Source organism: Idiotropiscis lumnitzeri, chromosome 2, assembly GCF_059441095.1.
Source record: "Idiotropiscis lumnitzeri isolate Australia: NSW breed Sydney's pygmy pipehorse chromosome 2, RoL_Ilum_1.0, whole genome shotgun sequence".
NCBI lineage: Eukaryota > Metazoa > Chordata > Actinopteri > Syngnathiformes > Syngnathidae > Idiotropiscis > Idiotropiscis lumnitzeri.
In genome coordinates, this window is record NC_142392.1 from 7,934,253 (window position 1) to 7,961,606 (window position 27,354).

The following is a 27,354-nucleotide window of genomic DNA, read 5'->3' on the forward strand; positions in this document are numbered from 1 at the left end:
ATTTGGGTCTTCTGTTTACAATATTTTCATTAATAAATCTCGAGAAATCTCTCGCTATACCTTAAATTTACACAATGGTGATTAAATGATAATTACCCATTAACAAAGTAACGTTAATCAAATCCAAAAAAACATCAGATTCTCTTTTAATTTGAAGCTCTTCGGAGTCGGACACACTTCCGGTTTTCGCCTTCACTTTGAAACGTCAACAGCGCCAAAGTTCAGCCTCTCCAAAGAGGAAAATGACAAGCGAAGAACCCCAATGGCGAAAAGTGCATTCGTTCACGGGCGTGATACCTCGCTCCAGACACGGACACCGGGCGGTTGCCATCCGGGAGCTGATTGTAGTGTTTGGAGGTGGAAACGAAGGCATAGCAGAGGATCTCCATGTTTACAACACTGGTATGCTAACATTAGCGTAACGACTAATGTTTTTAGCTTTTGCCTTTGCGAAAAATGTCTCAAGCGTCAAACTGCTGGCTTTAGTTTAGAGTCTCAGTTTTAAGGCCCGTCTGCGTTATTACAACTTAATATTTACTTTGTTTGCATGTATTTTTAAGCGAAACTGGTAAACTTCCTTGCAGTATTATGTTCAGATCCGGATGGTAAGTAAACTGAAGACAGTGGTGGAAAATAACCAAGTATTCATACTTTGTACAATATTTTAAGTCGATGTTTCATCTATATTTTCTTTTTATGAGTATTGATTTTTCCAACTACTTTTTATGTCTCGCGAAAGTTGGCATAACTAATAAGAATGATCAAATGTAACAGGATTCATAGGTGCATCCTGCGTTATTCAATAATGACATTTCTTGTAGTCTCAAGGCAGTGGTTTCTGCCTGCGGTCAGAGGAGACATCCCCCCTGGCTGCGCTGCCCATGGCTTAGTCTGTGAGGACACTCGCATTCTAGTCTTTGGTGGCATGGTGGAGTATGGCAAATACTCCAATAATCTCTATGAACTTCAGGTAATGCTTTCTTATTTAATCGGCGTAGTACTTAGCAATACTTACTCCAGTGTTTGTTCGATGGTCCAGGCTAGTCGATGGCTTTGGAAGAAGCTGAAGCCCAGAGCGCCCAGGAATGGCCTGCCTCCTTGCCCACGTATCGGGCACAGTTTCACCCTTGTGGGTAGCAGGTGCTACATGTTTGGCGGTCTGGCCAATGTCAGCGAGGACCCCAACGGAAACATCCCACAGTACGTTGAATTCATACCCCAAGAGCAGCATTGAGGGGATATGGAAAAAAAATATATATATATTTTCAATGGCAGATACTTGGACGACTTCTATGAGTTGGAGTTGCAGTCTGTATCGGGGGCAAGAGGCTGGAACATCCCAGAGACAAAAGGGGGCGGTCCTTCAGCACGGGAGTCGCACACATCGGTGGCTTACACCGGTCTTGGTTCTCCAAAGCTCTTCATCTTTGGAGGGATGCAAGGCTGCAGATTAAATGACCTATGGCAACTTGACCTCAGTAGGACAAATCTACCACAGACACGTATACACCGCACCGGTGTCACATGGGACCCAAAACAATGCTTTTCTCTTCCTCAGAGACAATGTCGTGGTCAATGCTTGAAACGAGGGGTTCCGTACTACCCAGGAGCCTTCACTCTGCCAGTGTGATTGGAAACAAGTAAGAAATTTTGACTCGCCAATGTCATGAGGATCTTTTGTTGGGGTGGCCCTGCCAGACCCATCACTGTCCCCTTACATTTACGATAGCTTTCAATAATTATTCCATGTTTTTAAACTGTACTAGCCGTTAAAAATATCTTGCCTCAAATTGGCACATCAGTTAATGGGCGTGACGAGTTCAAGTAGAAAGCCTTCATTTATTCTCCCATCCGGTCCTCAACAGTGTCGCAATATTTACTTTAAAGGTTGCAATGTAAATACATTGACGTGTTGCTTTTGCCTGCAGGATGTTCGTTTTTGGCGGCTGGATTCCTGTTCCCGAGTCAGAGAAGCACAATGCAGCAGGGATCAAATGGATTTGCACCAACTCCTTAAGTGTGCTTAACTTTGGTCAGTGCTTCTGCGTACATTTTAGCAAGAGGTCAACCCCCCCCCCCAAGGTGCAGATGATTGATATGAAAACTTGTCTTCCAGACACTATGAGCTGGCAGAACCTGGGCCCTGAGTATGACGACATCAGCGCCCAGCTGGAGAGCCACAATACCCAGAGTGACGATCACAACACCAGCAGGCCTAAAGCCAGGGCCGGCCACTGTGCCGCAACCCTCGGATCCAGGCTCTACATTTGGAGCGGCCGAGATGGTTACCATAAGAACTTCTACCAAGTGTGTTGCAAGGACCTCTGGTACCTGGAGACAGGTGAGAAGCAGACCATTTGAAGAGACTGAATGCGTGATATCTCTTTCTTTTTTTTCATGTATTTTGTCCTCCCTCTGATTTTAGATCGCCCAGCCGTAGCAGATGCAGTGATGCTGATCAAGTCCACCGTCAGCATGCTTCACGTGGCGTGGCGCCCGCTGTCTGGAGCAGACTGCTACCTCCTTCAGATTCAGCCCGTGAGCCATCCTCAAGCAGCACAGGTTGCCTCAACCTCAACAGATGCAGACAGCAGAGATAAAGGTACACAGAAACAACCAACCTTTTTGTGAGTAGAGTTAAAATTGTTTTTCCTTCACGGGATTTACCTTAGATTCCGATTCCTTGCATGGCGCAAGTGAATGCAACACCAGACGACAAGGAAACACATTTGCACAGGTATCCGATACTCCTCCAGCACAAAAACAACTTTTTATTTCTATGCTCGTGACATATTGTGTTTGTAGGGTGGTTCAAAGCAGCACGACAATCAGACAAAATCATCCGGTGGCTGCCCAGAAAGGGGACGGGATTCGTCAGGATCCACTTCCCATCAACAAGGTAAATTTGACGGTCATACTCCTAAAAAAGGAATACATCAAAAGCGCGATAGATTCACAATTGTTTCGTTGATCCCCGGAATATAGCTGAGACGGCAACAGATCAGGTAAGTGATATTTCTTACCCGTCAATTTTATTTTGCGGGTGGGTGAGTCTAAACTACAAATCGTCATCTCTTCCAGAATGCCGAGGGAACAATGTGGTTTGATGTGGGTGTGTTCAGAACACTCTTTTCTGAAGTTCAACACTACTATCTGCCAGCTGACAACAAACAGGCGACTACAACCCTAAGCAGACGGTCTTCCGTTACTAAAGAGGTCAAAATAAGATCAGTCATAATCCACTTTTTTGTCAACTTCCAAAAAAAAAAAAAAAAAAAAAAAAACAGGCTTCCGATGGATTGGTGATCTTTTCCAGTGTCCGAAGAAGGTGCCGAGTCCTCACGACTACGAGGACAGAGAGGAGAAGGATCTGAATCCGGGTCGGAGTTACCGCTTCAGAGTAGCCGGCATCAACTGCTTCGGCCAAGGTGATTTCAGCCCGGTCGGCGAGTTCAAGACGTGCCAACCCGGCTTCCCCGGAGCGCCATCAGCAGTCAAGATAACCAAGGTAGTGCAGATAGCACGTTAAAGAATAGCACCAAAGTGACAAATAAAGGAAATGACAATTTGTCATCATCTCGTCTCTTCCTTAATATTTGAACACAGGTTAATGATTTAGTCCACATTACATGGGAAGCTCCTCCGTCTCCATCAGGCCGGATTTTGGAATATTCCATGTACATGGCGGTGAAGAAAAGCCGCTTATCCAGCTCGCAGGGTCCAGGGCAACTGGCGTTCATCCGAATCTACCGCGGCGTCAAGACTTTCTGCACGGTCAGCTCCAACCAACTGGTCAACGCGCACCTCGACTGCTCCGCCAACAACAGGCCGGCACTCGTCTTCCGCATCGCAGCCAAGAACGAGCAGGGCTACGGCCCGGCGACGCAAATCCGCTGGATTCAAGGTCGGGAGTGAAAACAGCCATCGGGTACATCAACTTGAGTGCAACTCCCGTTTGTGTTCTTTTTAGATGCTTTTAAAATGCGAGCCGGATCCAAGGCAGACAGCAGCGCGGCAGCTCACCTCGATGCTGCCGACAGGTGAACGAACAAACCACACACGCACTTTCTTGTGTTCCATTCTTGCTTTGTGGATTAAATGTCCTTCTCTCTTTTACAGCTCCATCTGAACCTGAGTGACTAATAAGACTGCACTCAATCAAGCAATACACACCAGTGCATTTTGTGTAGAATATTTAATATTCTAGTTTTGATAATTTATGTATTTAAATATCCTGTTGGTATATTTTTTCAATGAAGCCACTGTAATTCATAGCTTCAACTTAAATATTTTTGTAAAATAGACTAATACACTTCTGTTTTTTTATTATTATTAATTACTTGCGTTATTTGTATGCTACATTTTTGGTACCATACAAGCGTGCCAAGAGTTGTTTTTACATCTTGATCAAGTACAGATTTTTTTTGTATGCATAGATCAGTTCATACAAGTTTTTTTTTTGTTGTTGTTTTTTTTTGTGAATGAATCCCTGTTATTTTGGAACTCGGAAGTTGCTGTTGTTGTTGTGAAATCACCTTAAGCGTTGAAAGATTTTCCACAAAAGCATTAAGAGCATCAGTTAGGAAGCAGAAGTTGCTGTCATTGTCAGCTGTAATTTTGTTATTTTTATTAAACCTATTTTGGTATTTCATTTATCATTTTTTATGAGGGAACAAATTTACTAATACATATTGGTCAGAAATAGAATTGAAGCACAACTCAGGAATAAAAGTGTGTACTGTTTGTGTGTGTTTTAATTGGGTGAGGGTTTTTTTCACTATGCACTTAGTTTAATTAGTGTTCATCGTGCTGTTCAGGTAATTGTAGTTCAGGTGACCATTTATGAGTATGATTAGGCAAATTCGCTATGAAATTTAATATATAGAAGTTTTCACGCAAATGGTTCTTTTGGAAGGAAGTCAATTTGTTAACAAGCAACGATAAAACGGTGCGGCTTGTTATTGAATTTATTTGTACGGTGTTTGCCGAAATTACTTTATTATTCTATTCTATTATCAAATTGGGGCTTGTCGATGACTATTTGAGAGAAATAATCATCGCTATTATGGTAATTATAAATGAAATTTAGTAGCCTAGCTTAGCACCAGCAAGTGAGTGGTGCGTTCAAGAACGTTCTTCAAAAGCCCTGAGGTCTTCGATTCGGAAGACGAATATATTGAATATAATTGTCGACTGTCAAACCCTATGACACTAGTCAACCACAATTTTATTTGTTTTATTTTTCGTTTTGGTTATGCTCTAACGTCTTGGCACTCGCGAATTGCAACACGTTAAATGTGAGTCTTGGAATTCCCATTTGGAAGAAGGCATTAAAATGCAGCGCTGTTTATGACGTCAGACCTCTGATCCTGTTTCACGTTGTTAAATTGCCATAAGCTTGCTTCACAAATTATTTTACATGCCACGGGCTTTTCTATCAGGTGGGACGAGATGGACTCCTCTAACCTGCCAACGATACCTGGGACTGGGATGGAGCTTCACCACATGCTGGCTGACTTTCAAAGGAAGTGTGAAACCTATAAATCAAATTACAATGTTCTCAAGATAGAACATTCCAGGTACTCCTTCCATCTAACATGAGTATTTAAACCAGGCTAGGTTTGCAGGCTCAAGAACCACAACCACTGGTTTGCACTAATGAAAATTAATGATTTATATATATATATATATATATATATATATTTAGTTTACAGGATGAGCTATCACAAATACAGGGGGAAGTGAAACGTCTCCATGACCAGCAGGATAAACTCCAGTCACAGTTGGCTGAGCGGTCAAAAGAACTGCTGGACAAAAATAGGGAGATGGAGGAGCTTCGACTGCAGGTAAATAGAACTTAAAAAAAAAATACACAGCAAAGATTCTTCAAAAGAAATGTCCTCTAAAAAAAAGCGTAAACACCCTCAAAGGAGTCATTGTAGACAAGTAGAGATAAGTTGTGTCAAGAAGAGAAAGTGCTGCTAGGGCTGTGCAATTAATCGTAATTCATTTACGATTATTACACTCAACGATTACAAAATTGGCATAATCATAAATAACTATTATATACAGTATTTATTATACATATAAAACGTTGTTAAAATGGGAGTTATTTTACAATGTTTAATACTATAGTGAGTCTAATTGAGTTCAAAATTTGAGCGCTCGACTGAAATTGTTTATTCAAATGTTGCAACCGTTCTACGGTAATTTATAAGTGTATAGCAAGTAAATTCCAATGCACTTTAATATGAGGAAACCATACTGAAATGTATACATTTGACCCTTTTTATTCATAAATAATTACATTTAATGTTTTAAATATGTTTTCCAGTATACATTTTTTTTGTTTTGTACCTCAAAAAATAATTGTTTGAATAATCGGGATTTCAATTAGTACTAAATTAATTGTGATCAATATTTTTGTCATTATCAAGCAGCCCTAATTGCTATATTAATTTTGATCATATTGACCCCCCCCCCCCCCAACAGTTTATCTACTATCTATTGTGTAATTGCATCTGCAATGAATTTCTGTAAAAATCTGTTACATATTGCAGGTGATGACTCCAAAGCGTCTGGAGTTGCTCAGGGCTAAAGTGCAGCAGGAATTAGAGGCTCCAGTCAGAGACCGTTTCAACAAATTGGAAGAGGTCGACTCTGTACACAGCGTCGACACAACTACATAAATCAATAATGTCTTTTTATGATAGTTTTTTTTTTTTTTAGAATCTTTTTTATCTGTAAATCAGGAATTTGGCAAGACCAATGACATTGAAACTTATTTGCCCATGTTCTCGTCTTCTCACTGACGTGTGGTGTGTAGGAGGCAGAGAAGTACCGGTCTGAGTTCAACAAGCTGCGCTACGCCTACACTGTGCTCAATTCCCAATTTGAACACCAAAAGGAGGAACATGCCGGTGTACTGGAGGGGCAGAAGATGCGCTTCGAGGTGGAGGTGAGGCGCTACTGTGCCTGACTGGATCGCAAAGTGTCTCATTTTGAGATGGTTGTAAATGATGTAAAAAAGTCTAGGAATACCTGGCTTGTTAGATTGCTCATCTGAAGAAAGAGAAGGAGAATCTGGTGGCCCAGTACAAGAACGTGGATCCGTTGCACGAAAGGAAGCAAGTGGAGGTTCTGCTCAAGGAGAAAACGCAGCTCACCATGTGGCTGAAGGGTCTGCAGGCGGAGGTGGACGAGCTGCAAGCAAAGAAGGACAACTCAGACCAGCAGGTGGAGAACATTCAGCTCTCTCAAAACAGACAGCTTACGGAATCCCAGAATATGGTGAAGTCACTCGAGGTGAGGCCGCCAGCATCCGGGCAGTTTGCTTTGATCACGGTTGGCTTTAATGGAAGCGGATTGCAGTTGGAGCGCCAGTCCATGTCGCTGCGACTGGAGCGCATGGGGGGCGAACTTCATCTAGGCCAGGAGCAGAATAACCAGCTCACTGGACAGCTGCACAAAACTAAAAGAGAAGTGAACTCCCTCACCTGCCAGGTAAGATGTAACTCAAAACGACATGGAAAAGGAAGCAGCATGTTGTCATTACATACTTTGAGCAGCAGAGGGCGCTCAACACGATCACACAAGCCAGTATTTGTGATGTCCATTTGATGGATTGCCAGATCGAAAGCTTGAAGCTATCAAACAAAACCGATGTGGACAACGTCAAACTGGAGTTCACCCGCTCCAAAGGCGAAGTGGAGAGGGAGTGCGATTCGCTGAGGGGGCAGAAGGAAAGTAGGTTTCTTTCCCTTTCGTTGTCATGGAAATGTTGCATTTATTTCAGCAACTAACATACAGGATGTTGTTTTAATTGTGTCTGATCAGGTCTGCAGACGGAGGTGGTGGTACTGAAGGAAATGCTGGAGAGACACAATCAAGTTCTTGTCGAGAAAGAGATGGAGATGGTCAGGAAATTCAAGTCTGTCTGTGATGAGGAAATGTACAAGACAACTAAGTTGCTTGAGGAAAAGTGAGAAAAGTCAAGCGATTTTCTTAAAAAAAAAAAAAAATAATAATTACGTTTCTAAAATTGCTCATGGTTTTTTTTTTTTTTTTGTTTGTTTGTTTTGTTCGTGCCAGGCTGGTGTTGGAGCAACGTCTGATAGAATTTGAACAACACAAAGCGATGCAGGCTATAAACATGCAAGGCCAAAAAGACGAATGGCAGGACCAACTTCGGATTGTCCAAAAAAGAGAGGAATCTCTCCGTAAAGAGCTTCAAGGCCTAAAGTTGTTTTTTTTTTTTTAACTCCACATCATCCTCAAGCGCATTTATACATTTCGAGCCATGAAATTGACCTCTAAACTTGACTGAGTGTCAAATATTATGTCTCGTCAGAAGCAAGTTAAAGCAGCAAGGTGCTCAACTGGAGGCGCTGGAGAGACAAAAAGCGGAGTTGATTGACATAAAGGAGGTGGGTAGGCAGCCCACTGAAAGCCCAACTGAAAAAAAAAATATATTTTTTTTTTTTTACTTCCCTTTTGACAGAAAAATCAGGAACTCTGCGTCCACCTGGGGACGCTGTCACGGTCCGAAGCCGAGCTGATGGAAGCAAACGATCGTCTGAGGGAAAAACTGGATAGCTTGAGGGAGGAGAACATCCGTCGCGGGACAGAGAGGTGCACCCGCCAGCGTGTCGGCAAACGAAAGAGCATGACATTACATTGGAGTTTAAATCCGTCATTGTAGCGTTTTCTTACCCCCATTCTCTGTTCTTGTTCCTCCCCCAGGATGATGGAGGACAGTAAGGAGCGAGAGGCCAAGCTGGAGGATAAATATTCCCAGCTCAAAGACAAACTGCAGCGGGCAGTGTTGGCAGAAAAGAAGGTGCTCCGTTTATTCTTAACCTTGTGGTGAGAACATTTTGACACTTTCTTGTGTTGTGTTGTGTAGCGGCGAGACCTGGAGGAGAAAAAAGAGCAAAGCTTGTATAATACAATCCAACTGTTGAAGAAACAAATAGATGAGCTTAAACAGGATGGAGCTTCAGCCAACAAGTGAGTCTGTGAGGTCCTTATTTTTATTTAAAAAAAATTCTATCAGGGTATGAAAGAGTTTTTCCTCCCAAAAAGTATGTTATCGAGTATCTATCTTGCAATATTTAAAATAAGCACATCATTATTTGTGCAGCATCCATGCAGTAATCTGATTGGTGCTTACACTTCCCCAGAAGGTTGATGGACTATCAGCAGCGGCACAACGAATTCCGACGTCTCCTGTTGTGCAACAACGGTACTTTCAGCGTCGGCACGGCCCAAATCACCTCTGCGACCCGCCCCGCCTTCTTCCTCGGGTCTGAGATGATGCTTTCCAATGTGCAAGTATGTCTCACGAGCCATGTTATGCAATATCTATGCCGGTTTGCTCTTTTTAATATCGCATTCACTTCCTGATTATGATTATTTGTTCAGGAAGAGGAGGAGGAGCAGAGAGAAATAACTTTACTGCGTCAGAGGTTGGCTGACCTGGAAAAAGTCCAGCAGCAGCAAATGGAAGAACTGGGATGTTTGGAGCAGAAGGAGCAGGACAAGGGCTCTCTATGATGCTTTTCAACAATCCCACCTGTCCAAGTTAGTAGATAATACTTTGGCAAGAAAATATTGATTTTGAATTGAGAAATATTAAAAACGTTGTGGAAAATGTTGCCATTGCAACGTTCGTACAATCCACAAGATGGCACTATTGTATTGTTTTGACCATAAGGCTCACAGAGAACACATTTCCCACAATCCTCTTGTTTGTAGTTTTCAAATGCGCTAGCTAGTTAGCTAAAAAAAAAAAAAAAGCTATCGAAACGACTTTCGGACAACTATGAAAAAAATAATTATAAGCGCTCATGTGTCCTTTTCGACGAGGAATTGCCGTTGTAAGTAATGATTTAGTTTTGATCGGACGCGAAAATGTTCGTCTTATAAATATGCGCAAACAAGTGATCGACTTAGCTCGGGTGCAGCGATCTTGCGAGAAACTGTTCAGAAGTGTTTTTTTTTTGTATATTTAAAACATTAAATACCGATTTCAGATTAAATGTAAAAAATGTGTGTAGTTGTGGAAGGAGGCTGCGTGGATACTGTTTATGAGTGGCGGGACACAACCCGCGATATTTGAATACTAAACGTAAGCTTTTTTTTTTTGTACTTTCCAGTGCCGCGTCAACACAACAAACTGTATTACAGCAACATTACTTGCAGTGTCTGAATAGTTTCTGTGTCGATGCACCTTTTTTTCTGTTGCTTGTTCACATTCGGATAACAGGAAGCTGAAACCAATCGCAAGGCACTTATCTTGCCTGTGTTGACATATATTACATTTGAATGCAATTTCCATAGAGATAGTTTAAATTAATTGGAAAATTATGTTTGCAATCAAATGATTTGTATCGCTGTAATCAGTAGCCCCAGACCCGTCTCGTCTCTACAACAAATGCTGCAGCCAAGCAAGGGAGCTAACTAATCACTTGAGGTTGATTAACAGCCTCGTCCTGACAGCTAAGAGGCTGTGATTGTATCAAATAATAGCCTGACTCTTGGCATAGCTGCCATGGAGACTGACAACAAAGACAGACACTCTTCAAACGCCACACCAACATGACTCGGGGTCCTCTTTTCGCTCGAGCTGTATTGTTATTATTGACCAAGCAGCTTTTGGATTCAGACACTGGCCTACCTCAGACACTTTTGTCCTCTCCTGACTTTTATTACAGAGGTGACATGACGTCCCCGGCCATCAAGCAGTCATTTCCGCTCGGGGCGAGCCTGGGGCCCGGCGTGGGAACGTCTCCATCTATGCTGGGTTTGTCTGCTGGGGCTGAGATGGAACTTCAGAAAATGCTCATTGATGAGAGGACCAAGTGTGAACTTCATCGAGGCAACTACGAGACTCTTAAGGCGGAACACACCAGGTACATGTTAATCTAACACAATGGTGTGTAGTTTCAGTCTGCATCTAACATAAAAAAAAAAAATAATTCTCAGCTTGCAGGATGAGTTCATCCAGGTACAAGAGGAAGTAAGGCATCTTCAGTCTCAACTCGAGAGGCTCCAACTGCAGTTAGCTGAGCGCACAAGAGAAATTCTGGAAAAAAACAGGGAGTTGGAGGAGCTCCGACTGCAGGTAAACTGATAAAGCTCATAAAGCAAAAAGATCTCATGAGGAAATACTGCTTTGCTCGATTTTTATTTTTTCCCCCACAAGCAATTTATTATAAAATGGACTGAAATGTTTGTTTCCGGTAATTTTCTGACTGACATTGAAAAGTATAACAGCTACTTTCTTTGTCAAACACACCAGGTGATGACCCCTCAGCGTTTGGAGTTGCTCAGAGCTCAGGTGCAACAGGAGATGGACGGTCCAGTTCGAGAGCGCTTTGCCAGACTGGAAGAGGTCTGTGTTGAACGCAAATAAGTTCAAAAGCCGTTATTTTATTTAAAATGCAAATGTATGCATTTGTAGGATAATAAAACTCTTAAATTATGTGCATGCAAGTTTTCTTTGATAATAGGGTGGAAGAAATTAGTGTTTTATTGCTTGGCAGGGAGTTGTGAGTTTTCAATTTAAACGAGGCATTTCTAATAAAGGTTTGTGTGTAGGAAGCAGAGAAGTACAGGTCAGAGTTCAACAAGCTGCGCTATTCCTACACCGTGCTCAATGCCCAGTTTGAGCACCAAAAGGAGGAACACGCTCGTGTCGTGCAGGAGCAGAGACTACGCTATGAGGCCGAGGTGAGCGGCTGCATTTCTGTCAGGGTCGCACAATAACTTTCCGGCACAAATCTCCGTTTTTTTTTTTTTTCCACGGGTAGATTGCTCATCTGGACAAAGACAAGGAGAACCTGACGGCCCAGTTCCAGAATGCAGACTCACAGCACGACAGGAAACAAGTGGAGGCTCTGCTGAGGGAGAAAACGCAGCTCACCTTGCGCTTGAAGGGTCTGCAGGCAGAGGTGGCCGAGATGCTGGCCCAGAAGGACCACTCGGAGCAGCAGGCGGAGAATATTCAGCGTGTTCAGAGTCGACAGCTGACGGAATTTCAGTCTGCTCTAAAATCTCTGGAGGTCAGCCATGCAAAATCCCCCAAGGATTCTTATTTATCTTCACCATGACACGCTGGAATACAAAACACGTCAGCAGTACAGCTTTATATCAATTTTCAAATCCAGAAAGCCAAATTTGACATATTAGCACTGCGTTACTTCCCATCACTGCATGTGCGATACATAAGCGAGAGTTGTTCCCCATCCAAAACGTTGTCACAGGCTGAGCGTCAATCTTTGCGCTCGCGGCTGGAGCGGATGGAGAGCGAATTGCGGCTGAGCCACGAGCTGAACGGTCAGCTGACTGGACAACTGCACAAAGCCGAGAAGCAAGTCAACTCTCTTAGAGGGCAGGTAAACTGTCAGAGTGCTGCACGCAAGTTTGAAATTGTGAATGTACTAAAAGTACCGTCACATGTGTTTCGCGGCCCTCCTGTCTGTTGTCGACAGATTGAAAGCCTGTCGCATTCTCACAAGATGGAGGCGGCCGGCATCAAACTGGAGTGTACCCGCTCCAAAGGCGAGCTGGAAAGAGAGAGAGACACTCTGAAAGGGCAACTGGAAGGTCATGTTCATAAACTTAAATAATAAAAAAAAACATTTGCCAATATCTGCTACTGAAAGGTTTTAAAAATCCTTATGTTGTATTTTCCAGGCCTGCAGACGGACGTGGAGGTGCTGAAGCACACTGTGGAGCGACATAAAGAAGTTGTCGTGGAAAAAGAGAGGCAGGTGGCCAGGAAGGTGCAATCGGCTCGTGATGAGGAAATCTACAAATCAACAGTTTTACATGAGGAAAAGTAAGACGAGAGAATAATAGTAAAGCTAGAAAGTCCCTTGCTTCGAATTGTTGGGATCTTTGTGCCGCCAGGATGGAGTTGGAGCACCGCCTTGCTGAGTTGGAACAGCAGAGGGCGCTGCAGGACACCAAAGACCAAGCCCACAGAGAAGAGTGGGAAGAGCAACTCAGCTTGGCCAAAAGTGGAGAAGAGTCTGTGCGCAAAGAACTGCAGAGCATGAAGTCAGTCTGGCTTCGTTCGATATTAGGATATGATACGACAATAGCGGTGAAAAAGGCTAAAATGATCATTCAAGCCATTTACTCGATTGTATCAATCACTAAGCCTCAGAGCTTTGGAATGAATTCACTTTAGCTTTCAAGCGTTTTTTTCTGGTCAGTTTTTAAGCTTTCTGACACAAACATTGTTCTTTTTTTTGTCTTTCAGAATTAGATTCAAGCAACAAAGCGCCCAGCTGGAGGAGCTGGAGAGACAAAGAGAAGCAGTGTCAAACTTGAAGCAGGTAGGACAAGCACTCGTCATGGCAAAAGATTCAATCCGACATTGCGATGCAACTGCGACTCGGGGGTTCGACCGTACATTGAACTGATTGTGTTTTTCTCTTTTGATAGAAAAATGAGGAGCTGTGTGCAGATCTGGGGACCCTGTCACGGTCTGAAGCTGAGCTGATGGAAGCAAACATGCGTCTGAAAGCCAAAGTAGACGGAGTGAGGGAGGAGTTGAGGGTTACCCGAACACAAGCTGAGAGGAGCCAACATGAGGCTGAGCGGTACTTTAAACCTCACCTTGATTTATATATTTTTTTCCCCCCATTGAAATCAATTGAAATGCTATCAATGTGTAATCGCCCACAGTAAAACGAGATACACTTGACCCAAGAAAAACTTTGGCAATTTAGCCAATTTACCGCTGTGGTGTAGAACTCTTGCGTCCGTGTGTTGTTCCTCTGGCAGGCGGGTGGAGGGAAAGTCAAATCAAGTGGCTGGAGGAGAAACACGAGCTGCAAGAGCGAGAAGCCGCGCTGGATGAGAAATACTCCCAGCTCAAAGACAAAATGAAACGACGTGGCCGTCACCCAAAAGAAGGTAGCATAACCTTGAATTGCGTGCGTGCGTGTAAAAATAAACCCCACTGTTGGAGTGTGACGTGTGGAGAAAACCCTACTAGTAAAAATATTTTTATCTATTAAATTTTAATTAAGTTGCAGATGTTGTAGGTTGCAAATACAATTCAGCTTTCAGAGAGAGAGAGAGAGAGAGAGAGAGAGAGAGAGAGAGAGAGAGAGAGAGAGAGAGAGAGAGAGAGAGAGAGAGAGAGAGAGAGAGAGAGAGAGAGAGAGAGAGAGAGAGAGAGAGAGATGAGAGAGAGAGAGAGAGAGAGAGAGAGAGAGAGAGAGAGAGAGAGAGAGAGAGAGAGAGAGAGAGAGAGAGAGAGAGGAGAGAGAGATAGAGAGAGAGAGAGAGAGAGAGAGAGAGAGAGAGAGAGAGAGAGAGGAGAGAGAGAGAGAGAGAGAGAGATATTTGATCAGGGGGTGTGTAGACTTTTTATAGCCACACGATAATCTGTAGTGTATCTCGCCGTGTTATTATTTAGAGAAGAAATCAGACGGAGAACAAAGAGAAGAGCCTGCAGAATAAAATTCATCTGTTGAAGGCTCAAATGGAAGAGCTGAAACTGGAAGCCGCAGCAGCCAACAAGTCAGTCTCATATTGATGACAATTAATTTAAAAAAGAAATAGATGGAGCGACATAATTTTGGCACAGTGGTCATAGAAGAAGCTTCATTTCCAGGCGACCACTTCACTCCGAGGAGCACGCGCAGCTTCGCAGATGGATGCGAGAGCTGCAGCGGCGACACAACGACTTCGGGCGCCTCCTGCTGGGCGACCAGGGCGCCTTTAGTTTTGGTCCCGCCATCCTCACTTCCACACACAACCCATTAGTCGTCATGGACGCGGCATCTAATGTACCGGTAAGTAGCCATGTGGACATGTTTGGCATCATGGGACACAATAAGAGCTGCGCGTGTGTGTTAAGGAAGAGGAGGAGCGCGGGGAGATGGTCCTGCTTCGTGAGAGGCTGGATGAGTTGGAAAGAGCGCAGCAGCAGCAACGTGAAGAACTGGACGGGTGTGGATGAATGGCAAAAAAAAAATTCTCGACTCTGTGTTTCCATTTTAGCTTTAGAATTCAAGTTACTCAGGTTTATTTTTTTCCAGTTTACACTCTTGACTACCATTATGTACTTGAATTTTATCATCGTTGCCCAATGCAGTTTATATCTTTTATCTTGTTAAGATCATCCCACACTTGACAATGCAAGCGATTCATTGGCTAGCATTATGCTGCAATAATGGACAGAAAAAGTGGACTTTTTATTTTTAATAGCACTTGTGTTTAAGTCACTGATGGTATTGTGGTACATGACTTGTGTTTAACTTGTTTGTATGTTGTGTTGTCTCTTTTAAAACTTAAGTCCTCACGTCGCACATTTTCATAGAAATGTATTTGCCCAAAGTATTCGGTAGACCTCATGGTCGGTCGGGATTAACGATGACAAAAAAAAAAAAAAGGGCATGTATCAAAACATCTCATGCTATTTTTTATTTTGTTTTAAAAAGAAAAATTGAAAATCAAACTGTTAGACTTCCGGAAAACAAATGTCAAGCTGTATTTTCATCTTGAAACTTAAATAAAATAAGTCATTTTGCTACCTTTTAAAATCCGGGTCCAAATGTGATAAAGTATCCTATTACCGAAAGACACGTGTTTGTGTTTTGGGGCTGAGAAAATCAAATTTCATTACTTCCCTTTATTTATAGGTTCTCTTGCCTAGTTATAGTTTTTGAGCATTCTCATTCCATGACGAGTTGTAAGTCATTTGTCGACTCGCCACGGCGGACTCGCAAATAGAGAAATAGTACATTATGGCTTGAAGAAATATAATTAACACAAAACATGCACTTTAAATGCTATTTACAATCCTTAATGGGGGGGGGGCAAATACCCACTTCTGGCCTTAATTAATGCGTCCTTTTTACAAAACTCACCCTGTGTCCCACGCCCCCAAAATGGCGGACCAACAGACCGTTCTGTCCCAGGGACGAAATGCCCAAAATGCCCATCTCTGGATGTCCACAAGAGGGCGCACTGACAGTGTCTACGTTGATCAGAGAAGAAGAAATTTGCTTCAGCCTAATACATCCCAAAGAGTACAAGTATTGCAAGATACTTCATTCATGAGATGCTGCCAAAAGTGATACCACCCAATAAGGTGGACGGGACATCAAAGCGTTTCAGTGCTTCACAAAAGCGTAGAACCCTACTAAAAACTTGTAGTCTTTCTAATGACGTAAAAGCCATGACGTGAGGTCCGCAGCATGCAGACGTGCTTGTCACGTGTGCGCTCGTTTCGTTTTCCTCTTGGCTCGCTTCTGAGTTTCCCGCCGGAGCGTTTATTTAAAGGCGCACTTCCTGTCCCACCCACATTGTAGTGTCGTTTCCTAGTGGTGGCAGGCAAGGCAGCGAACGAGTGAGACTCATCCAGGCGAGCCGACGTTATCCCGACGCGATAAACAAAAGTTAACTCAACGGTCCAAGCTCAACGACACTTTCGACGAAAAGACATGCATATCAAGAGAGGTTTGTACGGTTACTCGTCGATATATTTCAAGGACCGAAGTCATTCGATGCGTTATTTTGGACGCTCGCCGACATGGCTAGCTCCGCTAACTGGCTGGGTCGTCCCCGCTTTGCATTGAATGGGTTACGAAACTTTGACGAGCGTGGCTAGCTTAGCGCACGCTTTAATTTCTTTGGTGGAAAAATCTTGGCCGATCGAAACTCGATCTTAGACGCCATTCGGTGTTCAGAACGTTGCGTGTTTCTTCATATCGTGACGCTGCTAATAAAAGGTTTGCTAACAGGGTCTTGTCTTGGAGATTAGCAAAAGCGGCGTCGTCTCAACCTGCTACTTTTTCACGTGGAGTTCTCGAATGTTCGGTTGGGGTATACTTAACCCGTTTGGTTAAAACTTTTTTTTTTTTTAAGTGGAGCTTGGCTTGGAACCTGGCCAGTTGTTTTACCGTTAAATCTGTTATGACCTCACTCGTTTTTCCTTTCCAAAGCTCCAGTGGGTGACATCACCCGTTTACATCGACGGGAGGTCTCTATGGATGTGGCGTTTATTTTCTTAAAATGGTGGACTGAATAATCGCAATCACAATATGTAATCAAGACTTGTCAAAATTCTATTCCTAGAAATACAATCCAAGGTATGGGTACACTTTATCCTTGTCTAAACCTGATGTACTTTTTTTTTAGGGGGTGGGCACCTTGGTACTAGAAAGTGGTACTTGCAGTACTAGAAGTTTAATTTTAGCTCTGAGCAGTAAATAAATGGCTTGTATGAATTCTTTCAGGTACATGGGAAGCCAGTAACACTGTGTGCGAATCTGATACCTTGTGCGACCCAGCAGTCCTCGTCGCAACCACCAACCCGGAGCCACACATCCGAAACCGCCGCCTGTCACCCGGTTCCGGCAACTGCGGCGGGGGAGGGGGAGGAGGAGGCTGCATCTCCGGAGGGGAGCCCCGTCATCTCTCCCCTGACTCCGACCTGAACGGACCGAGCCACGTGCACACCTTCGGCTTCCGCAGGGAAAAGGAGCGCAAGGGCCTACAGCACAAAGGGCGAAGCCTTCGTCGAGAGGTCAGCCAGAAGGGGCTCAACCGCTCGCAAAAGGTGAACCAGAAGGAGAGGTGGGTGGAGGACAGTTTGTCGCTGCTCAAGCCCCCGCCTGCCTTCCCAGTGCAAGACAGCCCCGCCAAGCTGCAGCCGGCCGTTAGCTACGCCTCCAAGGTGAAGGCCAAAACGGCGAGCAGCATTCTGGAGGACGACCGCCCTGCAATCGGCGTTCTGCTCCAGAACCAATGGGGGCTCAGTTTCATCAGCGAGACCAGGCCCGTCTCGGAGGGCGCCAACCCTCATACCGCTGCTGCCGCCGCCAACTCTCCCACACTTCAACCCACAGACACACAAGCGCCAGTAGTACAGCCACTCGCAATCCAGCCGCCTGAAGAAATCCCCCGACCCTTCACTACCTCCACCGCCCCGGCTACACACACTGAGCTGGACAAGCACAACGGGGAGCTGCTACTCAGCTGTCGCCACCTTGTGGAGGCTCTGAACTTCCACAATAGAGGTAATAGAATTGAACTTGCTGTTTCTGAAGAAAAAGAATTAACGTGCTAGATTATATTTTATTGTAAACTTCTTTTTTTTTTTTTTCTTGGGTTCTCTACAGAATGGAACGCAATCTGTAACAAACAGAAAAAAGGTATGTCGACTTTAATGTTAAGTTGATCACAACACGACAATAAACCCAACCCCATTAAATGTTCACACAACCCAAAGTGTATGTTTAAAAAAAATTGCTGAGAGATAACAGTATACTTGCTGCAATGCCCTTGGATGTGGGAAAGGAGGGCTGCAGTAGACTATGCACCTTTCAGCCCTTATTAGACTCAAACAAAATTTTTATGTATTTTAAGCTTATTTTTTTTTCATTCGAACACTTAAAGGGTTAATATTTAAAGCATGTGAGAGGGATGAAACTATCAGTTTTTTTTTTTTTTAAATATAGAGATGGTCTTTGTGGACTTAGCTAAAATTTAAAAGAGGAGGTTCATGCTACTTTTTTTCCCTCTAATCTGTTTCTTTACAGATCCCAAAAGAGTTGTGTGGTACAAGGACTTCCAGGAGCACCCGGCCTAGCAGCACATGAAACCCCAAAGCGCATCCAGACCGACACAAAGACACACATACACACAATCAACACGCGTCTTCATGCACATTAAGACACCTAATGATGGACGATTCTTGGAGTCCCCTTTCACACGCTGCACTCAGGACGATGTCTTCATGCAAAGCCACACTGAGACACTTTGGACTAACTCCTTTTTGAGATCTTACAGCAATGGACTTTTTTTTTTTTTTAATAGCCTTATTAAAAAGTCTGCCTTAAGTAATCAGACGCACCCCCCCCCTTTTTTTTTTTTTTTATAAAGTTGCAGTTTTAACAAACGGTGTCCCATGTAAAGCGTGTGGTCAATCAAGCACTTTGTTAAAGAAGAATTTGTTATTCGCGATGGCCGTATTTTTTTTTTTTTTTTCCACTCCCTCCCCAAATCTATGTGAGGAGTCTTATACCTGCTCGAGTTTTACTGTTATTGTCTCCGGTTTACAAAGGGGTGTATTCAAAGGCACAGTAGAATTTCCCCCTTTAGCCCTGTCAGATCTTAATGCTGTCCCCCCCGTTTGTTCTGTTTCTTATTCGCTTTCTAATCGGGTGAATGTTGCTCATGAATTCATAAGGGAGCTCAGTGTTCACTGTTGATTTTTGAAAAATAATTTGGAAAAATTACACTGGAGGAGGAATGTACGTGAACAGTATTGCTTAATAAAAGTGAATAAACTTGCCTAGCAGCTGCTTGTTGGAAATTAGTGACTCGGGATGGCCGTGAATGTATTTGATATTTTTACCACAATTGTATAGGGGGAAAAACAAACCTTGGAAGAAACTGAGAATACATTTGAAGTATAATAGTGTCCCAATGATGTTTCAACACATTTTCTGGACAGTGGGCCTCAAGTGTGCAGAAGGTCAAGTGTGGTCCAATCAGGAAAAGCCAACTGCTTCCTCCCCACACTCGAGGACTGCCCTCACTTGCCCTCCATACAACTTGTCACACGTGAAATATATCAAAAGCTACCTGAGAGAAGAGCTGGGACGTGCCTGTTCGAAGGACTCCGCATTGTATCAAGGTGCTTACTTTAAATGTCATGGGACAAAGTCAAACTTTCCCCTTTTTAAGCGCCAGTGTGGAACTCTGCTGCCCATCAGTTTCTCCAGGTCACCTCCACTTCATCTGTTCTGTACCTGTAGCACAAACAATGGTCACAAATGTAGAAAAACACTAGAGGCTAGAAAATTGGAGAAACGTGTGTGTGTGTGTGTGTGTGCTACCTTTGTGTGATCCACGAGTCCTCCAGCTCGGTCACGTGTCCGGATCGAAACATTTCCCAGCCGGCTTGAGCGATCATGGCGCCGTTGTCGATACAGAATCTACAGAATGGTACTATTTAATTTGTGATTTTTATATTGGGTAAGCTTGTTTGACATGTTTAGCGGATATGACCCAGCAAAAAAATATTTTAAGGCTGAGTAGTACGTCTGTTAAATGTCGAAGAGGGGAATGTATTATAAACCACGGGGCTCCCCCTACAGTTGTTGTAATCAAAACTGAATTTGCATGAAATTTGTAAGGACAAGACCTTTCATCTGTGGCAAATAGTTTGGCTCCTCTTTCCTTGCACATGATCCCCATCATCTCCTGTAGACGCAGGTTACCTGCACATTCAATGTTAAAACTTGAATTTGTTTTTTTAGTGTCAGCTAAAGGGTATGTTCTGTTCCTGACGTACGTACAGCCAACACCGCCGACGATGAGAACTTCTTGGGAGCCGCAGTGAGCCATGGCCCGCTCTGTGATTTCCACCAGCATTGAGAACACAGTCTCCTGGAGAAATAAACACAATTATGTCCTGGCATACATTCATGTAAATAATACATGTAGAATATTTAATGACATTGATTAGGAATTAGTCATTTTAACCTGAAGGGAGAAGCACAAGTCCTCGGCCGTGCACTGACCAGATCCAAGCATTTTATTAGCAGCTTCCTATTATAACAACATAACAAAAGTGACTCATTTACTCAGTGATCTTTTAAAATGAATACGTGTAAACACTCACCTCAATGTAAGAGAGTATCCCAGAAAATGACACATCCATTCCTTTTACAGTAAATGGCAGCTCCACATACTGTGAGCCTCTGCATAATAAAATAAAAAGTAAGCAAAGTTAAGAAGCATAAAAAAAAAAAAGTGTTTGCAGAGTTATAAAAGTTTGGGATTTGGTTGTTTTCTTTTCATTCTGTTTGAATTGGTTTCTATAGCAGGGTTGTTAGTTTTCGAAAATGCGCCACTTTAGTTTGTATAAGTTTTATTTTTTTTTAAAATGACAATTGTCAAGCGCAAGATAAATAAAAAGTCACTAAGTATTGCGTAATAATGCAAACTAGATTTCTGAAAGGAATGTTTCACCTTTTTTTTTCTGTGCAAACAGAGCATTATCAAAATAAATGCATTTAAAATGAACCGCAAAAATTTAATTGACAAAGGGTCATTTTTGCTACCACTTACTTTTTGGCCAGCTGTTCAATGTTGTAGCCTGGACTGGGATCATTTGAAATCTGCACAGAAAATCAATTCATTCGTAACTACAGCAAACTCCAAATTAAATGAACATAAAACACACCTTGATAACTCTAGCAAATCTGTCCAAACAGTTCCCAACCGCAATGTCGATGGTCTCCCCAAATATTCTGTAGCGCCGCTCAGAGTATGCAATGACCTTAACAGGAATGGAACGCACAAATGTTCATCAATTATTCAACAGATTTGTTGAAACCATATCGCAGTAAGACAAAATCCTGCCACCTACTTGCGTGTTACCGCCGCTGACATAAAGAACGGTGGGGTTGTTGGATTTAGTAATGAGTCGGCCCATCTCAATGTGGCCAATGCAGTGGTTGACACCGACAAGGGGCTTGCCCCACAACTGGGCGACTGTGCGAGCCACCAGAGCCACTACGACCAATGGAGCACCCATGCCAGGACCTGGTAAGAAGACAAACCAATAAATATATGAATAACACAAACCTATTCACAATAACATCAACATCCTGAACAACCTTTAGTATACGCCACACAGTCTATGTCAGAAGGTTTTATCCCTGCTTGCTCCAGAGCCTCCTTTAAGACAGTGAGTATAACAGAGCGGTGATGTCTGGCTGTATCACTGGGCTGGAAGCCTGTTTAGGGGAAAAACATAAAAATGCTATACATTCAGCAAGTGTAATGATGGTCTTATAGTGTCGTATGAAAAAAAAAAAAAAAGGTCTTGCCTTCTCCAGGAGGTGTAATGTAGGTCCGTCTTGGGTTGGAAAGTACTTCTCCATCCCTGATGATCCCAATACCAATCTTATTGGCACTGCCCTCAAATCCAATTACTACAGTCATTGCGGCTAAACACACATTTAAAGGAAAAATAAATTGTCTGCAATGAGAATGCGAAGTATAATTAGTGGCACTGCTGTTTTTATAGCACGTTGTCTGGATTCAAACAGCAAACAAACAAAAAAAAGAGTCCACTTTCCCAGATTGAGTCAAAACGTTAGCATTCTTTACAGCTAGCCGTGTAGGTAATATGCCACAACCGAATGCCAAGTAGCTTATTTTGTTACACAGGAAACTTTGTATGAATACCCAGCCACCAATTTGCTCACATTAAGCTCTTATATAAACACACATTAGTCCAATTTTGGTTCTATTCTTTATAAATATATATTTTCACTTCCTCAACTCGTCAATGTGACGTCCCGAGGACCCCAACACGGAATAAATAATTCGCCTGACTGTCAAGTTTCAATAGACGCTTAGCTATTAATTAATGTTTTCCCCAATAACGTTTTACAATTGCTTAGTAAATATGATCGTACTTACAATCGCATTTGTGCGTTTATTTTTAAACATGTAAAATTAAATCGTTTCTGTTATTTCTATCAGGCATTGAGGAGGTGGCCAAACTGGAGCAGCACGTGGGAAAATAGTAAGCTTTATGTCCATATGCGCATGCGCGACGTAATTGCGATAAAGTTTAATATGTATAAAAAAAATATACCGATGTAAAAACTTTTATTGCGCATACACCCCACAGAATAAAACATTCACCACTTTAGTATGTTTTGAACGGTAGTTTGGGTTTTTATTAACGTCATAATAACCACATTACTATAGCATTAGCCGCCTCCACGTTATAGTTCCATTCGTCTGGTTTTGGATGAATGTTGGGGGGGTGTCACCTGGTCTCTGAGTGAGCGGCGTGTCCGGGACTTTGCATCCTGCTTAAAGTAGTAAGAGTAAGCATATTTGCATATCGTAGAAATCAATATTTGTTTGTGGTCTCGTATGAGAATATTTAAACTTGCAGCATTTGATCGCGGTGTGATCCGACGGAAGCTAAATTATCAGGCGAAGAATCTCAATGGCTTCTTTTTGAGGAGGCCTCCAGCCGCTGTCTTTGTTACAATGAAAAGCTAACGTTAGCATCACCCATTGTGCAACTCCATAGATGGGATTGCTAACATGCTAATTCATGGTGATCACTTACAATTGATTTCTTTAAATGGTTGAATTTAGCAACTTGCTTTCAGGAGTATTTTACTTTATTAACCCTCTATACAGTAGCCACTACCTAAAATATTCGATACACTTGTAAGTAAGAATGACCAAATCCTGCTGTAAAATGGTTATAATAATCCGTTTAGGAATCTCAGTTTAAATTAATGACAATTTGCATAATAGCGGAGTGTTGTTAAACACGTGCCTTCCCCCCCCAAGCATTAGGAATAGCAACTGCAATAATAAACTGATATTTAGTCACATTTCCAAACCTTGTGTTTCGCAAGCATTGCGAACGGAAGAAATAGAACAAACAATATTGCAATCGGTATTATCTCTGAGCTGCGTAAAGAATAAACTGATAGCATCATGAGCACGTTCCAGTTTTGGGAACTCGTGGCGACTAGTGTGAAAATGTGATTTATTTATTTCTAACGTTACTTTCCCAGCGGCACTTGTTCTGTGGCGTGTGCGTGCTGCGTGTCTGCAAAGTCTGTTTTCTGCCGTTCGAGCAAGTTCAATCATGAAGCGAGGAAAGAAGGCACAGGAGGCGACAGCAGAAGGGGACAATGAAGCCGCCTCAGGTTAGCAACCGGATACACAAAACGGACTTTTTCCCGAAATCCATTCTCTTCACAATACTTGCTGCCATCATGCCCAATTTTGCAGAAAGTACTCCTAAGAAAGCGAAGAAAACTAAAGAACCAGAAGCCCCCATTTTGTACGAAGACCCTCCAGATAAAACGACCAGCAAAGATGGACGCGACGCCACTATGAAAATCACTTCCTGGAACGTGGACGGGTTGAGAGCGTGGGTGAAGAAAAACGGCCTTGATGTGAGTTGACCCTGAAAATCCAGACAGATTATTATTTTTTTTTTAATTCCTCCACCCTTGACAGCTGTGTTGGTCCCTTCCAGTGGGTGCGGGAGGAGAATCCAGATGTCCTGTGCCTGCAGGAGACCAAGTGCGCTGAGAAAGACCTGCCCGCTGACATCACATCCATGCCCGAGTATCCTCACAAGTACTGGTGCGTGTCGGACGACAAGGAGGGCTACAGCGGCGTGGCCATGCTCTGCAAAACGGAGCCCACCAAAGTGACGTACGGCATCGGTGAGTGCTAATTGAAGAATTACCTTGATCATAGAGGCGGAAAGTTGGCTTTTCTTAAAAGGGATCCGCTCCATCGCTCAGGTAAAGAGGAACACGACAAGGAAGGCCGCGTCATCACCGCCGAGTTCCCCACCTTCTACCTGGTGACGGCCTACGTGCCCAACGCCGGCCGAGGCCTAGTGCGCTTAGATTACCGCAAAACCTGGGATGTGGATTTCCGCGCGTACCTGAGCGAGCTGGACATGCAGAAGCCCCTCGTGCTGTGCGGCGACCTCAACGTGGCCCACCGGGAGATCGACCTGAAGAACCCAAAAGGGAACAAGAAAAGCGCCGGCTTCACCCCGGAGGAGCGCGAGGGCTTCGGCCAGCTGCTGGAGGCCGGTTTCGTCGACAGCTTCCGCGAGCTCTACCCCGAGCAAGCCAACGCGTATACCTTCTGGACCTACATGATGAATTCCAGGTCGAAGAACGTGGGCTGGCGGCTCGATTACTTTGTGCTGTCGTCCTCCTTGGTGCCCGCTTTGTGCGATAGCAAGATCCGCAACAAAGCTATGGGGAGCGACCACTGCCCTATCACACTGCACATTGCTGCGTAACCTCCTCATGCACACTCAATAGTTTAGGTGCAAAGTTTAGAAATGTTCCTTAGGCCTTTTTTTTTTTCCTGTTTGTCAGCCAAACCCAAGCTATAAAAACTCAACTCCTACGTGGTTGCTCAAAAAAGATGCAACACTAAGTATCCTCTCCAAATGCTCTTAAGCTATTCCGATAAAAGACCACTATGGCCCCTCGTCCGTTCTGCTGTTCTCAAAAAAAGCTATGTCACAAAATCTTTTGAAAGTTGTCCTTCCATCACAAATGGAAAAAGTTTTGTATTTTGTCATCTTGTATCACACTAATAAAAATCTGATTTCGAGAGCAAATTCGGATCATTCTTACACCGTAAAAACTGATTTGCAAATTTAAGCCTATTGGCTTTAGGGTGAAATTTTAGGATGAACCGAAAACAGAAAAACTTGACAGCTGAATTTATTTCACTTTACCCACATTTTGGAACATTTACAGCTTAAATCCCAAATTGATTCAAAATAAAACACAAAACATGCTACATAGATGTGAAAAAAAATGCAGAAGACAAAAATGAAGCCCTGGGCGGAAAAAAAGACGAATTACGAGGCACTTGTAAGAAGGCTCAAAGATATATGACGGAAAATGTAAATTTGCACGGTAATTTCTACCGCAACATGACAGTTTGACTGAATTATTTGCATCAAAATACAAAAAAATGATGTGATGTGGGTACTTTTATTTTTTGGGGAGGGATTATAATGATATAATTTCGCAATGCGGATATAATCTTGACATTTTCATCTTCTGCATCTTCACAAGATTATTTCAACGCTGGAGGGGGTTGAACCCGCAACCAACACAAATGTCCTCCTTGCAAATGCCATTTTGGATTTCCAACAGGTACAGAAGAGCTTCACGTGATCTTATGAGTCCGGTGATGCATTTTGAGGTGATGCAACTGCTTGAACGTTTTGCCACAGTCGCCGCAGCGGAAGGGCTTCTCTCCCGTGTGCGTTTGCTTGTGTCGTTTCAGGCGGGTGGCGCTCAAGAAGCTCTTGTCGCACTCGCCGCAGGAGTACGGCCGCACGCCCGTGTGGTAGCGAAGGTGAACGGTCAGGTAGCACGACTGGGTGAACTTTTTCCCGCAATGCGGGCACTGGAAGGGCTTGTGGCCTGTGTGGAAGCGCTCGTGCTTGAGCAGCTCGCTGTGCGAGAAGAATCCTTTCCCGCAGTCGGAGCAGAGGTACGGCCTCTCGCCCGAGTGCGTCAGCTCATGTCGGATCAGCGTGGCCTTGTACACGAAACTCTTGTCGCATTGCGAGCAGCTGTAGACGTTCTCCCTGGTGTGGCAGCGCTCGTGCTTCTTCATGTTGCGTTCCCTCTTGAAACACTTCCCGCAGAAGGAACACATGAAGGGCATCTCCTCGGAGTGGACCTTCATGTGGTTGACCAGGCCGCCCTTGAAGAGGAAGCCCTTGCCGCACTGCGCGCAAACGTGCGGCCGCTCTTTTTGGTGGGTGCGCCGGTGGGCGGTGAGCGCCGTCTGGTAGGCGAAGCTCTTGCCGCAGCTGCAGGTGTACGCTCGCTCCTCCTGGTGAGAGCGCAGGTGCCTGGTGAGGGAGCTGGCGCGGCGGAAGCTCAGCTCGCACCGAGGGCACTGAAGTGAACTCTGCGGCTTGTCGGCATTCTCGCCGTGCGTTTTGAGGTGCCTCACTAGCGCCGACTTCCACGCGAACTTGCGGCTGCACGAGGAGCACGCGAACTGGCCGTTGTCCGTGTGGGCGCTCATGTGCGACTTCTGAGCGGCGAAGGACTTGGAGACCTCCCCACATACGGCGCACTCGTACCTGCATCCGGATTTATGCGTCCGCTTGTGTCTCTCCAGAGACTGCTTGAAGGAGAAACGTCGTCCGCACTGAGCGCAGAGGAATGGCTGCTCACCTGTGTGGATGCGCTGGTGCGATTTGAGCAAGGACAGGAACTTGAAGCTCTTGCTACAGTCCTGGCAGTTGAAACGACGCTCTTGGACAGCGGCGGCCATCTTGTTATGGTCCGAGTGAACACACCCCACGTGCTGCCGCAATTGCTGTGTCTCAGAATGATGGAAAGCCGTCGAAGTCGCATCTGCCACACAAGCCGACAAAAATACACATACGTTCGACTGTAGATGAAATGTGTGTGTGAATTCCAATTAATAAGGCTGGAAAATCAAATACGGGAAAAGTGATGCATGAAAAACTTAAGTTAATGAAACACTCACTTTCATCAGCATCCTTCGTTGGGACGCAGGGTGACCAGTATGAATGCTCTGAACTGCTTGAGAGAGGAAAGAGGTGCTTAACACACCATGGGTACTCAAACCTCCGCACTCATCTACTATGCTACAGGAATTTAAAAGTTGCCTTTTTTTAATGTATATTTAAAACAAAAAAAAATCAATCAATCAATCAATCAATCTCTCTCTCTCTCTCTCTCTCTCTCTCTCTCTCTCTCTCTCTCTCTCTCTCTCTCTCTCTCTCTCTCT

The 27,354-nt window shown here is 43.8% G+C and overlaps 7 protein-coding genes across 15 annotated transcripts; 5 read left to right on the forward strand and 2 right to left on the reverse strand.

The window, feature by feature from the left end:
- Positions 1-189: 189 nt before the first annotated feature.
- Positions 190-4,743, forward strand: hcfc2 (host cell factor C2). The gene is made up of 16 exons (XM_088289089.1): positions 190-402; positions 822-970; positions 1,040-1,200; positions 1,276-1,478; positions 1,559-1,640; positions 1,929-2,032; positions 2,117-2,341; positions 2,426-2,602; positions 2,673-2,737; positions 2,806-2,899; positions 2,986-3,005; positions 3,082-3,216; positions 3,317-3,508; positions 3,607-3,904; positions 3,971-4,040; positions 4,120-4,743. The coding sequence occupies exons 1-16, from the start codon at positions 243-245 to the stop codon at positions 4,127-4,129; spliced, it is 2,145 nt and encodes a 714-aa protein (XP_088145215.1). The 5' UTR covers positions 190-242; the 3' UTR covers positions 4,130-4,743.
- A 708-nt stretch (positions 4,744-5,451) lies between these two features.
- On the forward strand, positions 5,452-10,864 carry LOC148341581 (centrosomal protein of 83 kDa-like). Its single transcript, XM_088289098.1, has 16 exons — positions 5,452-5,579; positions 5,708-5,846; positions 6,561-6,653; positions 6,827-6,958; positions 7,054-7,305; positions 7,372-7,503; positions 7,632-7,746; positions 7,837-7,981; positions 8,092-8,241; positions 8,351-8,426; positions 8,501-8,631; positions 8,743-8,839; positions 8,906-9,009; positions 9,183-9,333; positions 9,424-9,582; positions 10,716-10,864. The coding sequence occupies exons 1-15, from the start codon at positions 5,452-5,454 to the stop codon at positions 9,553-9,555; spliced, it is 1,977 nt and encodes a 658-aa protein (XP_088145224.1). The 3' UTR covers positions 9,556-9,582; positions 10,716-10,864.
- On the reverse strand, positions 8,079-22,528 carry osgep (O-sialoglycoprotein endopeptidase). Of its 8 annotated transcripts, XR_015842402.1 has the most exons (19): positions 21,873-22,343; positions 21,660-21,779; positions 21,410-21,585; positions 21,224-21,319; positions 21,109-21,158; positions 20,660-20,738; positions 20,521-20,586; positions 20,334-20,424; positions 20,180-20,255; positions 19,872-19,970; positions 19,678-19,784; positions 15,894-18,162; positions 13,752-13,844; positions 12,454-12,569; positions 11,927-12,356; positions 10,679-11,086; positions 8,860-8,914; positions 8,713-8,776; positions 8,079-8,595 (listed from the first exon to the last, which is right to left on the reverse strand). XR_015842402.1 is itself a non-coding variant. In XM_088289093.1 (12 exons), the coding sequence occupies exons 2-12, from the start codon at positions 21,985-21,987 to the stop codon at positions 19,745-19,747; spliced, it is 1,008 nt and encodes a 335-aa protein (XP_088145219.1). In that variant the 5' UTR covers positions 21,988-21,992; positions 22,471-22,528; the 3' UTR covers positions 18,892-19,744. The 8 variants fall into 8 exon arrangements, 3 of the variants coding, with proteins under 3 accessions (XP_088145219.1, XP_088145218.1, XP_088145216.1); XR_015842398.1 differs by lacking the exons at positions 8,079-8,595; positions 8,713-8,776; positions 8,860-8,914; positions 10,679-11,086 and adding an exon at positions 11,170-11,397; XR_015842400.1 differs by lacking the exons at positions 8,079-8,595; positions 8,713-8,776; positions 8,860-8,914; positions 10,679-11,086; positions 15,894-18,162 and adding an exon at positions 11,170-11,397.
- Positions 10,318-15,560, forward strand: LOC148341583 (centrosomal protein of 83 kDa-like). Its single transcript, XM_088289097.1, is given in 16 exon segments — positions 10,318-10,913; positions 10,987-11,125; positions 11,303-11,395; positions 11,602-11,733; positions 11,814-12,065; positions 12,267-12,398; positions 12,495-12,609; positions 12,700-12,844; positions 12,916-13,065; positions 13,271-13,346; positions 13,456-13,613; positions 13,808-13,907; positions 13,909-13,929; positions 14,438-14,541; positions 14,636-14,816; positions 14,882-15,560. Coding segments are annotated over 16 exon segments (2,214 nt in total). The 5' UTR covers positions 10,318-10,599; the 3' UTR covers positions 14,984-15,560.
- On the forward strand, positions 16,322-19,330 carry LOC148341584 (uncharacterized). Its single transcript, XM_088289096.1, has 4 exons — positions 16,322-16,485; positions 17,265-18,047; positions 18,150-18,182; positions 18,570-19,330. Exons 1-4 carry the CDS (start codon positions 16,470-16,472, stop codon positions 18,617-18,619), a joined length of 882 nt encoding a protein of 293 aa, XP_088145222.1. The 5' UTR covers positions 16,322-16,469; the 3' UTR covers positions 18,620-19,330.
- A 132-nt stretch (positions 22,529-22,660) lies between the features above and the next one.
- Positions 22,661-25,183, forward strand: apex1 (apurinic/apyrimidinic endodeoxyribonuclease 1). 2 transcript variants are annotated; one of them, XM_088289095.1, is made up of 5 exons: positions 22,661-22,880; positions 23,598-23,732; positions 23,818-23,984; positions 24,068-24,260; positions 24,342-25,183. In XM_088289095.1, exons 2-5 carry the CDS (start codon positions 23,672-23,674, stop codon positions 24,854-24,856), a joined length of 936 nt encoding a protein of 311 aa, XP_088145221.1. In that variant the 5' UTR covers positions 22,661-22,880; positions 23,598-23,671; the 3' UTR covers positions 24,857-25,183. The 2 variants fall into 2 exon arrangements, with proteins under 2 accessions (XP_088145221.1, XP_088145220.1); XM_088289094.1 differs by having other exon boundaries at positions 22,663-22,886.
- Positions 25,184-25,371: 188 nt separating this feature from the next.
- Positions 25,372-27,149, reverse strand: LOC148341586 (uncharacterized). Its single transcript, XM_088288424.1, has 2 exons — positions 27,091-27,149; positions 25,372-26,954 (listed from the first exon to the last, which is right to left on the reverse strand). The coding sequence occupies exon 2, from the start codon at positions 26,869-26,871 to the stop codon at positions 25,744-25,746; it is 1,128 nt and encodes a 375-aa protein (XP_088144550.1). The 5' UTR covers positions 26,872-26,954; positions 27,091-27,149; the 3' UTR covers positions 25,372-25,743.
- Between the last annotated feature and the right edge of the window lie 205 nt (positions 27,150-27,354).

Coding starts and splice junctions, on each gene's coding strand:
- LOC148341581 (XM_088289098.1), top strand. CDS start 5,452: ATGGACTCCTCTAACCTGCCAACGATACCTGGGACTGGGATGGAGCTT. Junction 7,747..7,836: donor GCTGAGGGGGCAGAAGGAAA/GTAGGTTTCTTT, acceptor GTGTCTGATCAG/GTCTGCAGACGGAGGTGGTG. Junction 8,242..8,350: donor AAAGAGCTTCAAGGCCTAAA/GTTGTTTTTTTT, acceptor ATGTCTCGTCAG/AAGCAAGTTAAAGCAGCAAG.
- hcfc2 (XM_088289089.1), top strand. CDS start 243: ATGACAAGCGAAGAACCCCAATGGCGAAAAGTGCATTCGTTCACGGGC. Junction 2,900..2,985: donor ATCCACTTCCCATCAACAAG/GTAAATTTGACG, acceptor CCCGGAATATAG/CTGAGACGGCAACAGATCAG. Junction 3,006..3,081: donor CTGAGACGGCAACAGATCAG/GTAAGTGATATT, acceptor CATCTCTTCCAG/AATGCCGAGGGAACAATGTG.
- osgep (XM_088289093.1), bottom strand. CDS start 21,987: ATGACTGTAGTAATTGGATTTGAGGGCAGTGCCAATAAGATTGGTATT. Junction 21,780..21,872: donor CATTACACCTCCTGGAGAAG/GCAAGACCTTTT, acceptor TCCCCTAAACAG/GCTTCCAGCCCAGTGATACA. Junction 20,587..20,659: donor GGATACTCTCTTACATTGAG/GTGAGTGTTTAC, acceptor TTGTTATAATAG/GAAGCTGCTAATAAAATGCT.
- LOC148341584 (XM_088289096.1), top strand. Junction 18,048..18,149: donor TCTGAACTTCCACAATAGAG/GTAATAGAATTG, acceptor GGTTCTCTACAG/AATGGAACGCAATCTGTAAC. Junction 18,183..18,569: donor CTGTAACAAACAGAAAAAAG/GTATGTCGACTT, acceptor GTTTCTTTACAG/ATCCCAAAAGAGTTGTGTGG.
- apex1 (XM_088289095.1), top strand. CDS start 23,672: ATGAAGCGAGGAAAGAAGGCACAGGAGGCGACAGCAGAAGGGGACAAT. Junction 23,733..23,817: donor GGACAATGAAGCCGCCTCAG/GTTAGCAACCGG, acceptor CCAATTTTGCAG/AAAGTACTCCTAAGAAAGCG. Junction 23,985..24,067: donor TGAAGAAAAACGGCCTTGAT/GTGAGTTGACCC, acceptor GGTCCCTTCCAG/TGGGTGCGGGAGGAGAATCC.
- LOC148341586 (XM_088288424.1), bottom strand. CDS start 26,871: ATGGCCGCCGCTGTCCAAGAGCGTCGTTTCAACTGCCAGGACTGTAGC.